At 38.8% G+C, this 13,635-nt stretch overlaps 1 protein-coding gene across 11 annotated transcripts in view; it reads right to left on the bottom strand.

Annotated features, from left to right (window-relative positions):
* The window catches only part of Smarca2 (SWI/SNF related BAF chromatin remodeling complex subunit ATPase 2), a 164,947-nt gene that overhangs the window by 82,003 nt on the left and 69,309 nt on the right, over positions 1–13,635 (bottom strand). For all 11 annotated transcript variants that reach the window (XM_026406458.2, XM_026406466.2, XM_026406461.2 and 8 more), the window contains 4 exons: positions 13,020–13,262; positions 11,529–11,642; positions 2,106–2,213; positions 1,298–1,384 (listed from right to left, as the gene is read on the bottom strand). In XM_026406458.2, the coding sequence (XP_026262243.2) occupies positions 1,298–1,384; positions 2,106–2,213; positions 11,529–11,642; positions 13,020–13,262 (552 nt within the window). The remainder of the gene's footprint in view (positions 1–1,297; positions 1,385–2,105; positions 2,214–11,528; positions 11,643–13,019; positions 13,263–13,635) is intronic.

Genomic DNA, 13,635 nt, shown 5'->3' with positions numbered 1-13,635 from the left:
GTGCTGGGTAATCCTCTATGAATCCAAGCGCTCCACAAGAATCCTATGTCCATGATTCTCTCCCCTGTGTCCGTGGAAGCCTCCCTATCCAAGGACACTCTCCTCTATGTGTGGGTCCTCTTCCCTGTGTCTATGGATCCTCTCTCGTACATCTCAGACAATCTCTCCTAAGGACTTGAAGGCCACAGCAGGGTAAGAAGTTCTCCTAATGTCCCTGCACAGTTGAGATAGGACTGTAGCACAGGGAGGAGTAGGGAATAAATACTCTGACCTAACAGGTGAGCCAAAAATAAAGGAGTAAAAATGAATACTCAAGATTAAAAGTATTTCAACACTTTTTTAAAAATCCTGTGATTAAGTTTTAATTTTCTAGAAGCTTTTATTTATTGTTTTTAAATGAACCGCTGTAGACACTGGAGTCGTGAAGTGATTTTCTTCTCTCTTGCCCAATTTGCAGTGGAAACTTGGCCCTAGACTGGCAAACAATGCCCCCAGGAGCAGGTGCTTCCTCAGCAACACTAAAAAAATGGATATGGCAATGGCAGCTCCTCTTCTGCTACAGCCAATTGTCCCTGCTAGAGTGAAACACCACCAGTGTTGGAAGCATGTTCGCATGTAGAGAAGAGGGCAGACAATGTCCTCTTCCCTAAAAACAGCTGAGCATCAGAATAAAAGCATCAATTTACATCATCATCACAGTAGAAAGAAGACAGAAAAAAATATCAATCTAAGTAGCAAACTACAGCCAGTTTCTTTCACAAAGAAAACATCGAAAGAACACCTTTATCTTTAATATTTACAAATACATCATTTGAATATTTTTGACGACATCCTTTGGAAGAAACTAGATGTGGCTGTCATTAATTTCAGAGCTCCCACTGGAACACGGCAATTCACTCAAACCCACACATGAGCCATTGCTTACACCACTCCTCGCTACTTTAAACTCTTGGTTATAAAATTCCAGATGCTCAGGTGCCAATGAGAATCCATAACCAGGAAATTCACATTTATTAATTCTGCCTGAAGAACTATTAGATCATCCCCTTTTGAATTCTATACATAGAGTCTTTAGACTTTTTTTTTTTTTAATCTCCAGGTCTTTTTAAAATTTTACTTTGAGACGGGGTCTTGTGAAGTTACCCAGGCTGGCCTCCAACTAGCCATGCTTCTGCCTCAGGCTCCTCAACAGCTGGGATTGTAAGCACGCACCACCACATCTGGCTTGATTTTATTTTTTAAACTAGCACTAGTAGGATTAGCACAAACAGAATCAAAACATAGGACTCAAACTTACCTCAATGTGCTGAAACATATATGGGTGATTGCAGATTTTTCTCAACTGCATGATAGTGTTCATAAGTGTCTTTGCACCTCCTTTCCCCTGAGAACAAATGGAAAGAATAGAACTAATTATTAATTGATCAGATATTTCCAATTCTTAGAAGCTAGGCTTCAGGGTTAGGAGTGTAAGTCAGTGGTAGAGCACTTGCCTAGAATGTGTCAAAATCCCAGTTTAGGTCCAAAATCTCTCTCTCTCTCACACACACACACCAAAACAATAAAAGCTAGGCTTCTTATAGAAAGGACAAAAGACCATAGGTTTTCTCAATAACATACACACCTTGCGATCCACAGTTCCTGTTGTTACATGGCTGTTTCTGAGTTATATATAATGTCTATCTTATGATTAGCTTATCCTATAGGCAAAGTAAATCTTAGAGCATTACATTAAGTTAATGGCTGAATGACTATCTACTCTCTAGGATTTTGGAAGTCAGAGCACAGAACAGATGCCCAGGGAGTAAATCTGGATTTCAAAACCTTTTCAGATGCCACCCAACACTGAGACAGAAGGTGTTTTCTGAAGAATTGACATGAGTAGAGATAACTCTTTTGGTAACAAGAACATATTCCTTTCTTCCTGCCCCAACATAGTTCAGAGGTTAGAAGATTTCTCTTGGCAGCAACAATAGCTACAAAAAATGCCCAGTAATTTTTTTAACAAATCAGCATGAGCAGAGATGCTTCTCAGAAATACTCCACAGCCATGAGAAGACACTGCCCAGCATCTGAAGCTACTCCAGCTTCCTTCCTCAACGTACCTTCTTATCTTTCTCAGAACCGTCTGTGAGGAGGATCCCCTTCGCTTGCATGTGGCGATACAGAATCTTCTGCAGAGCTGACATGTCACACTTGATCACATATTCAACCTAAAGAAAGAAGAGGAAGCAGGTAAGAGCAATAGGGAGAAGGTGCCATTCGAAGATGATTGTTGAGACCAGATCTGGGTGCCACTCCTAAAGCACCAGGACACCTTTCCCCCCTTCTTGGATTCACAGGGTAGGGCTGGGATGGGGTACTGGAGGAGACCGTGGTCCTCACTGTTAAAGGTACCAATATGATAGTGCGAACCCTGAAAGTTTATATATAGCAGAAGCTATGCTGTTTTCTAAACTATCTGGACTTAGTTTCGTATCTGAGCGAGGGAATGGCTTCCCAACTGTTCATATTCAAAATGTTTCAATATATGGTATCTCTAGTATTTCTTCTGACTCCCAACCACACCTCCTTTCATATGAACAATTTAGGAAAAAGAGCGGCTGACCAACAGCCTCTGGTTTTCTTTGTAAAACATTTTAATTTGGTCCTATATGACTATCCCTAATGCTAGCCTTAAATAAGCTGAGATTTCACAGCAGGCCCAGGTTGACTGTCACTAACCACTACTCTTAAGAAATGAAAGGACACAACATAAGCCAATAGGTGGAAGAGAAGAATTAATAGACAATTGGACACAACTCTATGGCCATCAAAAGGCCATTTCCTGTTGAAACAGGACAAAATCCAATTTAAAACAGGTAAAGGAAATTCGTATGTCCATGTTTTATCACACACCTGTATTACTTTATCATGCGCCTAATGCATAAAATCTGCCTTGCTTATTTCCTATTATTATTTTTCTTTATTAAAAAAATTCCAAGAATACAAATGTGCAATTTTCATAAAAAAGTCAGATTAATGCCTAGAAATCTGCAGAATGTAATTAAAAGTAATCAGCAAGCTGCCTAATGTTTAATAAACCGATTAAAAATGATTGGAGTATTTTCAGCTCTGAGGGCCAGAAAGAAGAGGTCACAAATGAAGAGAGGTAGAATATATTCATTTCACTGTTGCTTCAGAAGGAACCTGTCAGACTGGGGGGGACCAGGGTTGATAGTCTTATGCTTCTCACTTTGATGCATCAAGTCAGGTTATAGAAAGGCTTGCTGTTTTGCATAACAGTTAAGAAAAGCAAATAAAATACCCCAAACATGCTTGGTCAGGAAAAAAAAAAACCCAAATCCCCAAGTTTAATAAATAAGTATGAACTTAATACAGGCTTTGTGTTTTTCATACTTGATCACGCTGTATGCTTAAGCATCTCAGCATCTCTCCTTTTTCTTTTTAAATATCTTTATTTTTTCAGTCTTATTGAATTATAACTGACAAATAAAAACTGTACGTATCTAAGGTATACAGTGTGATGTTTTGATATACATATACATTGTGAAAAGATTACCACTAACCTACTTTTTCCAGAGTTCTTGATCACCATGAAATTTGATCATGATGAAAAAAACTGTTAAACAAATTCAGACTTTAACAAGGACAAAGATATAAATGACATGAAGGGCCAATATTCATGGAGCTCTTTCCATGTGCCAGGTCCTGTGCAAAATGCTTCATGTGCCTTTTCTCACTGAAATCATAAAGAGCCACGCCTGATGGTGCATACCTATAATCCCGTGGCTTCGGAGGCAGAGGCAAGAGGATCACAAGTTCAAAACCAGCCTCAGCAACTCAGCGAGTCCCTAAGCAACTTAGCAAGACCCTGTCTCAAAATAAAGTATAAAAAGGGCCAGGGATGTGGCTCAGTGGTTAAGCACCCCTGAGTTCAACCCCAGGTACCATCCTCCCCCCCAAAATACAAGAGCTCTATGGTATAATCACCTTTAGTGTACTTTTTATAGCCAGGAAATATGAGCATCACAGAGATTAAACTACAGGTCCAAAGTGATCCAGATATGCAATGGTGCAGTTAGGATTTGAAACAGACATCATTCTTTAAGCACTACACTATGGAATACCAAGGAGATTTTCAGGCTTCCCAGCTCTGCCTGGTGTTCACTTTCTGCTAGGCCACTCAGCTGGCTTGTTCACATCCTCCTGAATGTGGGGAGGCTGCCAAATCCTGTTTCAAGGTGCGGAGGGCTGAGGCATGGCATATCCAAAACTAGGGGATGAACCCTTAACCCCCTACCCACCAGTCAGCTACTGCTAAGGGCTAGAGGGTAAAAGCTTGGGAAGCAGCAGACTTGTGGGACTATACTGTGGACACAGGGATCCAAGTGTCCTGCAAGAGTCCTGTCTGTGAGAACTGAACTCTTCCTTAGGATCTAATGGCTACTCTCGGAAGAAGAAGGTACCCAAGCCTCCTCCCTCATATGATTAGAGGGCAACTGTTTGATACACATGATCAAATAATTATAAGTTTCACAACTGCATTTTTCAAACAGCTCTGAGGTTTTTTTGGTTTTTTTTTTTTTTTGCTTTTGTACTTTTCTCTAAGCCCAGGATGTCCTTGGCCTTAAAGCTTCTTTCTAAATTCTGTTGTACCTTGAGGGCTCTTTTTGAGATTTTCCCCAATCACCCTATCAGTCTATCACCAAAACTAATTTTCTCTTTAATTCCCTCAAAGAAGATGGCCATAAACTTTACCTCAAAATATGATGAGTTACTTTTAGGGCATGGGACAATGTTAGAGACAGATGATTTATATCCATATTATATCCATATTTCAAGATGCTAATTTGATGATACATAATATTCTTGAAAAATTCCTGCCTTATTACCCTACAATGCAGCTGAAAACCCACTCTAAAATACACAAAGAACTCAAAAAACTTCACAAATACCCCCTCAAAATAACCCAATCAATAAATGAGTAAAGGAACTAAACAGGCACTTCACAGAGGAAATATAATCAACCAACAAATATATGAAAAAAATATTTAACATCTCTAACAATTAGAGAAATGCAAATTGAAACTGCACTGGGATTCCATCTCACTCCAGTCAGTATAGCAATTATCAAGAATACAAGTAAACAGCTCAGGAGGCTGAGGCATGAAGATAGAGAGTTCAAAGCCAGCCTCAGCAAAAGCCAGGTGCCAAGAAGTGAGACCCTGTCTCTAAATAAAATACAGAATAGGGCTGGGGATGTGGATCAATGGTTGATTGTCCTAAATTCATTCCCTGGTAAATCCCCCCAGAAAAAGAATACAAGTAACAATAAATGTTGTCGAGGATGTGGGAAAAAAGATTCATTCATATGTTGCTGGTAGGACTACAAATGGATACAACTACTTTGGAAAGCATTATGGAGATTCCTTAGAAAGCATGGAATGGAACCACCATTTGACCCAGTTATCCCATTTCTCAACTTATGCCCAAAGGACTTAAAATCAGCAAACTACATTAATGCAGCAGCATCAATGTTTATAGCAGCTCAATTCACAATAGCCAAGCTATAGAACCAACCTAGGTGCCCTTCAACAGATGAATGGATAAAGAAAATGTGATACACACACACACACACACACACACACACACACACACACACACAATGGACTAGTAATCAGCCACAAAGAAGAATAAAATTATGGCATTTGCTGGTAAATGGATGGAACTGGAGAATATTGTACTAAGTAAATAAACAAGTCCAAAAAACCAAAGGTCAAATTTTCTCTCTGACATATGGATGCTAACCCATAACAAGGGAAGGTAGGGAGGGGAAGTACAGACGTACTTTGGATTAGACAAAGGGGAATGAAGGGAAGAGAGAGGAGATGGGAATAGGAAAGACAGTAGAAAAATCAGATATTACTCCTCTATGTTTATATATGAATATACCACCTGTGAAACTCCACACCATGTACAACCACAAGAATAGGATCCTAATTAGGGTATGTTACACTCCACATATGTATAACATATCAAAATGCACTCTCTACTGTCATGTGTATTTTAAAACAACAAACAAAAATATTAAAAAAAAAGAATCAGAGAAGAGACAGGATGATATTCTTTCCATTGTTTACCTCTATTTACATTTTTTTTATTTCAAACTTTATTCCTTTGTAGAATCTTTTAAGCCCTTCTGGGGACTAGAGTTATTCGTTTAGTAAAAAAATCAGAAAAGGGGCTGGGATGCAGGTATCGCGCTTGCCTAGCATGGAAAAGGCACTGGGTTCAATGCCCAGCACCGCAAGGAAAAAAAAAAATAACATCAGATCATATAAAATCTGCTGATCTGGTAAAATATATGGTTTCCACAATATGTAGAAAACGAATGAGCAGGCAATAAGGATGAATGTGCATCAGGTGCTATACTGGTGGAGGTTCCTGCTGGGATAACCTAGGTATGTCAGACCCTCTGATATACACACACGGTATGGTGTCAATCTGAATATTAAATAACATTATAGCTTAATGTTTTTATTTTTTAAGAAAAAATAAACGTGTGGAGTTTCTAATATCATTCTGCATCTGAAGGAATCACTAGTGTGCACCCTCCCTCACACACATCCCCCTATGTGTGCACTAGAGTCTCCTGACCTAAAGCACCTGAATGCCTGGACCATTCACCCTGCTAGGCTGGGTGGTGTCGCCTTCCATTGCTACACCAGCACCTGGTGTAAGTAGATCTCATCTTCCAAGGCCAAGTATGTAGACCCCTCATCCCAGGCCTCCCATTTCTGGGGTAGCCCCTATGCCTGCCATGAGGTCTGAGTGCAGGACAATGCGCAGAATAGGCATCTAATAGCTATGAATTGGGAAAAGGGACAGAAAGAGTGATACCATGTAGACACACAGACCCATAAGGAAAGGGCAAAACAGGTTTCTCTAACAGTGGTACCAACTTCAACTTGGTGGGGTCTGACTTCACCCTCCACAAACACGATGGCACCTGAGTATATAGCACGCATGGGAAAGTCCCTCAAAATACACTGGTGCTACAAAAGTGAAATTTGTGATTTCTGGGGGCTAACTCCCCCCATAAGTTAGCCTCGTAAGAGCCTAACTTAGGGGGGAGTTATCCCTCAGAAATGGGCTACTTTTGTTCAAACTGTATGAAAACTTAAGATGCTGACCTCATGTACATGATAATTATATCCTAAGAATTCTATGATAACAAGTGGTCAAATTGGTCCTACAAGTAGGCAAATCTGTTGATTATACTGATGAACAATCTCTTCCCAAATAACTCTGTAGAAGAATTTAGCTTTATTCATAATTTATGCCTGCATTCTGTCCTTCATTTACAATTTCCATTCCAAAAGTATGGATTATTAGATAAATGAACCCAGAGGACTATGTGTGATATTTTAGGACTTTATGAACTGAGAGGATTTTTTTTTTTTTTTGGTACTGGGAACTGGACTGGTGATGTAGTTCAGTGGTACTTTACCACTGAACTACATCACCAGACCTTCTTTTTTTTTTTTTTTTTAATTTTGAGACAGGGTCTCACTAAGTTGCTAAGGTGGCCTTGAACTTGTGATCATTCTACCTCAGCCTCTCAGTTATAGGCATGTGTCACCATGCTTGGCTGAACTGAGATTTCTAAACAACTCGATTCAATTTATGAAAGCTTGGGGTTCTAGAATCCATATCATGAGCAAGGAATGAATGATGGTAATGATTAACTAGAGTAAGTATTTTAAGCTTTTATATGATGAATGTACAAGTTGTCCATCTCAACAAAGCTTTTTCAAGTGTTTGACACAAATTATATCAAAGTCAGGATTGATTTCAGCTAGGCCAACCTCTCTCTGATTAACCTCAGACATCATATACATATTTTAATATATTTAGACATCAATATATACATAGCCAGCTGTGTAGCTGATTTTTGATGACATGAATTAACAAAGGAGAGAGTCAGCACAGACAATCTCAAATAAGAGTTAAATCAAAAAATCAATTTTCATTTAGCTTAAGTTGTTTTATATAGTCCTTTTTCTATGAACTGGACTCTTTCCTGAGAAAAGGAACTCTGCTGGCAGATTGGTGGTAGTGGCACAGTGTACTCCCTTGCTTATTAAAGGTTTCACTAGCCTTACAGTAAAACTAACTTTTTATACAACAGAGATGCAGTCATCAAATGGTGGCCCTTCTATACCTGCTCTAGTTTGACCAAGGAAGTACACGTAAACATGCTCAATACTATTAGACATTAGAGAAATACAAGTTAAAACATACCACTACAACATGTTGAAATGGGCTAAAGATGTTTTTGAAAACTGACAGTTCCAAGTACTGATGAGAGTGTAGAGGAACTGGAATGTGCACACTTTAAGAGTAGGTCTATAATGTGGTTCAGACAGAGTAGAAGCCTCTGACAGAATGACGTATACAATGACCCCATGGTCAAGCAGTCACAGTCCTAGGTGTTGACCTAAGTACAATGAAAACCCACGTCCACACAAAACCCTATACATGAGTGTTTATAGCAGCTCTATCTTTAATTGTCCAAAACTAGAAATAATCCAGATGTCCCCTCAACTAAATGGTTAAACAAACTGGGGTGTCCATATAGCAGAATGATACAAAATATCATTAATGGTAAAAAATGAACCAGCTGTTGATAGGAGTAGCAGCAGATGACTCAAACACATTAGGTGGACTGCAAAAAAGCAGATGCAAAAGGTGACTGATAGCCTAAATCCACTCAATGTGGAAAGACAGCCGATTAGGGGTCACCTGAGGCTAAGAGCAGACAGAGAGGCTGATTAAAATGATGGCACCAGGGATCTTTATTTGGAGAGGACTGATGGAATAGTTCTATAGTTTGGGTGTAGACATGCTTAATGTAACTATGCATTTAAAAACCCATTGGACTATATACATAAAAAGGAGTGAATTTTACTATCTGTAGATTTTAAAAACACTTTCTTGATTCTTTTCATAAATACCTTTGAGTACGACTGCTATGAACATATTTAGCCTTTTCCTGCCATCAGCCATGATTCCTCCATAGGTTCTTACATGGGCTAAGAAACACACATGTTGCTTGTGGTTATAAGCAGGTGGTAGCAGAAGAACCCCCTCAACCTCAAGAAGGATACTTAAATTCCCAATTTTCCTCAGGTTAAAAAAAAAATCCTAACAAGGCACAAAATGTGGAGACTGAATGTCAGCCAAACAAGATCAAGACAGCCACAATCACATGCAATGTGACTGGTCCCCGCAGACACTGAATCGTTTATGGGGACAGAGATGTGGAAGGGCCACCAAAAGCACAGCAAAGAAGAGATAACAATGAGAAAGAACTTGAAGTGGGCAAGAAAATGAATCTCCCCTTAGTGACAGAGGCAGCAACATTAGTGGAAGATAAGGACCATGGTATCAGCCATTGTCACTAGCTGGATAGTGTCATAACTACTATACCCACTTAATCCTCATGACGATTCTGCAAGGCAGATATGTGTGTGTTCCAGTTCACTGATGAGAATACTAAGACCCCTTTGGGTAACATGACTTGCCTAAGTCCACATAGTTAATAAGGGGCAGAGAAGGCAGTGGGGACTCATGCCCACTGTTGGGCAGAGCCCATGATTCCCATTCCACAAACAGCCTCCAGGGAAAAGGTAACATGGTTAATTTTAAATCATGCATACCTATCAAGGTATCCATAAACAATATCACCCACAGAGTATTTTACATACCTTCAATATTATACCCCAGTTATTGAAGAGTATAGTATATTTATGCAGGAGACTTACTCATGATAATCATAGAGGAAATACTTTTTTATTTAAGTTTATCATCCTTTAAGGGTACTCAGGAAACTCTCTTGTAGAAAGAACTACAAAGTAAACATTTAGTAAAGCAAAGAATGCCTTTGTGGTATACCTGATTTCCCCCCCATAATCTTTATGCTGCAAAAGTCTGAATTTTTTCTGGACTGGTTTTTCTTAAGGCAGGACATATACTTTTAATTTGTAATGTGTTTCTAGAGGTCTATCTACATTAGCGAATCCTGGAAGTAAATAAACAAGACGATTTATGAAATAAAGGACTTCAGTCAACTACCTTTTATTTTATACCTCTTCTAAAGAAAAAAAAATGAAGTCCAGGACATACTAAAATCATTAGCAATCCATCAATAACTTGCAGGACCACAGTAACAGCAAGACAGGAAGTACAGCAAGACAGCCAACTTGACCACAGCACTCCCTTGCCAGTTTATCTATTCAGCAACTCAACTCCATCTTGAACAGAAACCCAAAGAGGCCAAGACCACAGGAAGTCACAGTGAGTATCAATAGCACTCAATCCATAAGATGCATACACTAGCAAAATAAGATACTTCAATGCTTAGACTTTTACTAGGATAAGCATGACATGATTGTTTAAAATTTTTTTTCTATTAATGAATAGGAGATATTTCAGAGAATAAAAGTTTCTCTTGGCAAAATGATCACTTTTGTAAAGCATCTTGCCAACTCCAACTTTAAAATGAAGAGGATGAACCAATCTGTCCAAAAATAGTTGTTACCCAGAAAGACCACAAACATAAAAATAAGACATTTCAGAATTAGCTGATGTAAAGAAATGCAAATAAAAATATCTCATGCAACAAATAATATGCAATGTTAAACAATCTATCTTTAAAACTTACACTTCTAATGTGTAGGGTTTCCAAAATAAGATCAGAGAAATATTAAAGTAATACTCAAATTCAAGCCAAAACTGTAAAGCTAAGAAAAAAAAATTCTGAAACACTGAAAACTCAGTTTCCAAATCTTAAATTTTAGGTATAGGACAAAAACCAGGTCCCAGATGGACTGGGGTTGTGGCTCCGTGGTAAAGCACTCGCCTTACACATTCGGGGCGCTAGGTTGGATCCTCAACACCACATAAAAATAAAATAAAGATATTGTGTCCAACTACAACTAAAAAACCAAAATATTAAAAAAACAGGTCCCAGAATAATTAGATGATGTGTCTGTAGTCTGCAGGACGGTGACATCACAAATATCAAACACTGAATAAAGTTCCAGGAAATTAGGCAGATGCTTCCTATGTCCTTTGATGATAACAACAGAAGTCCCAAACCATATATTCTTATTAGATTACAGGCAGAACAAGTGTAGTTCCTGCAACAGTGAACTCAATGGGTTCACTGTTGCAGGAACTACAACAAAAAAATCTCAGGTTAAAATGTGTTGAGACTCAATGAATTTGATAATTTCATAAAACCTAGTCAAAATCTTTTAGAAACCAGGCTGAGAATGCTATAATTTCCTTTTTCTGTCTTGCTCTATTTTGATAGAGCACTTTTAGGATATTTAGGATATTTTCAAGACACCTGTAACTAAAATATAAACTTATTATTTTAGAAACATGATTTCAGGGGCAGGTACTCAAACATATTTGCAGGGGGTAAAAAACTCACAACTTTTGATTTTGCAACATACTTTTTCTGGAAGCTGAGATTCAACTTCTTTCTTCAGTCTCCTCAATAAAAATGGTCTCAACACCTTATGTAGACGCCTGATGATCAATATAGTTTCTTCTTCATTTAAATCCACCTACGAGGGAATCTTGGATGAATTTGATTTTTTTTAAAAAAAGGATATTTCATATAATAAAACTTTATGTTACATGTATTACATGTGTCAATATATGATTGAGATGTTTACATGCATTAAAACCAGGTTATGCTGGTCACATATGCCACTAAATTCTCTTCCACCTGCCCATCAGGTGGCAACAAAGTGACCTCCAGATATATGTTTTTGTCTAAATAGTTACTTCTGTGGAAAAAGACCCAGAAAACCAGTTTTAGATCAGTGTGTTAACAGCCCAACATTTTCTGGATTGACTGACAATAAAGACTGACTGCATATTGAGACAGAACAGGAAGAAAAAGAGCAATAGTAAATGTGTTCCTACTTCAAGCTTCAGCCTTCAGTTACCCTGACCTGGGGTTGTTGCAGATGTAGAAACTCACTGGGATACAAGGACTTGAACATGAAAAGAGGAAGAACACGAGTAGATCTAGCTTATGCTGGTGGGTCTCTAAGACCCTCCACCTGCCCTCTCTGCTCTGATGTTCAAGTTCTATTTTATAAAATCCCCATATTATTTCATTCACCTTCCTCTGTTAACCTCTAGGGGGCAGAGTAGATCGAAACTACTTTCCACAAATGGACCAATTACCAACCAGCTGACAAATGGCAGCTGTGCCTACAAGGAACCTCAAGATTAGAGGGCCAGAGTTCAAACATAAATATTCCTATTCTAAAACATTCTTAGTGGCTTTTCATTCCTGTAGTTAAGGAACCACTAATCAAAATGGCATGCATCCATTTTGTTTCTTCCTTTCATAAGTGAATTCTAAGAGAAGAGAGCTGAAGGAATGATAATAATGAAATGGAAATAGTCTGCTCTAGTTCTGATGAGGATTTATGTGCATTCAAAATGGAGGCTCACGCTGAAACCTAAAAAACATGGTGCAGGAAATGAATGTAAACTAGTTTAGTTTTACACAGAAACTCTACATGGAAATACTTCAAAGAGTAATCTATGTTTATAACATGGAAAGATTCATTGTAGGGTTTGTATTTAGTTGATTGAGTTGACCTGGTTAAATTAATTTGGTAAATATCTCCAGGTCCACCTTTTTTTCTGTGGCTATAGCAGTCAAGCCTTCCTCCAAGTCAGGAACATTCTCTAGTGGCCTGGGACACAGGCTGGCAAAAGGCAAAGGGGACAGAATGCCCCAAACACCTCGGGATTTGGAAGGGAAAATAATCCTAGAATAAGGTATATCCACTCACTGATTGGAACCATAAAGCTAGTCACATGGTAAGCCACCCTGTGGGAGTTTTGTGGCTCTACTATTCTCAACTTTAGGCCCCTTGATTTCATATAATGCATTAGGAAAAAAAAAATTCAACAAGTACCCTTTCACCAGTCATGGCAAATGGAGCATTAAACCACTGTTCAAATGTGCTGCAGCTCTTGAAAATTGTGGGGAGGAGGAAGTTCAGGAGGGCCCAGAGTTCAGGAAGTTTATTTTGCAGAGGGGTCCCAGTCAAGAGGATTCTCCTGGGGGCCACGTAGTGAGTGTTCAGGACCTGAGTCAGCTTGCAGTGATGATTCTTCATTCTGTGGCCTTCGTCCACTATCATGTATTTCCACCGAATCTGCAACACAAAAGGAAGGGCCAACAACATACATTGAGCAAGAGAAAATATAATTTCCAACAGGCAGATGAGGGTGCGGAAAAACCTAAGAATCCATACTTGGTACATAATGTGGCATAATAATAAGAAAAAACGATCTCAACACACTATTTTCCAGGCCTGATAGAGCATATAAAATATCTTGTGGTAATGGAATGTTAAAGCAACATTTTTCTGCAGAGGATGCATGTCTCCAAGTCACCCTTTATGAGGAAGGAAACTTTGGCCCAAAATGAAATGGTTGATCCTGCATCTCCCCTCCAGTTCTCCTTCTATCCATACTATCTTATGTCAGCTATTCCAGACTTCATGGCCATGGCACTGCTCACATAAG

This window comes from Urocitellus parryii, chromosome 4, assembly GCF_045843805.1.
Source record: "Urocitellus parryii isolate mUroPar1 chromosome 4, mUroPar1.hap1, whole genome shotgun sequence".
Lineage (NCBI taxonomy): Eukaryota > Metazoa > Chordata > Mammalia > Rodentia > Sciuridae > Urocitellus > Urocitellus parryii.
The sequence above is the reverse complement of the archived record's forward strand: the minus strand, read 5'-3'. Positions and strand labels throughout refer to the sequence as shown.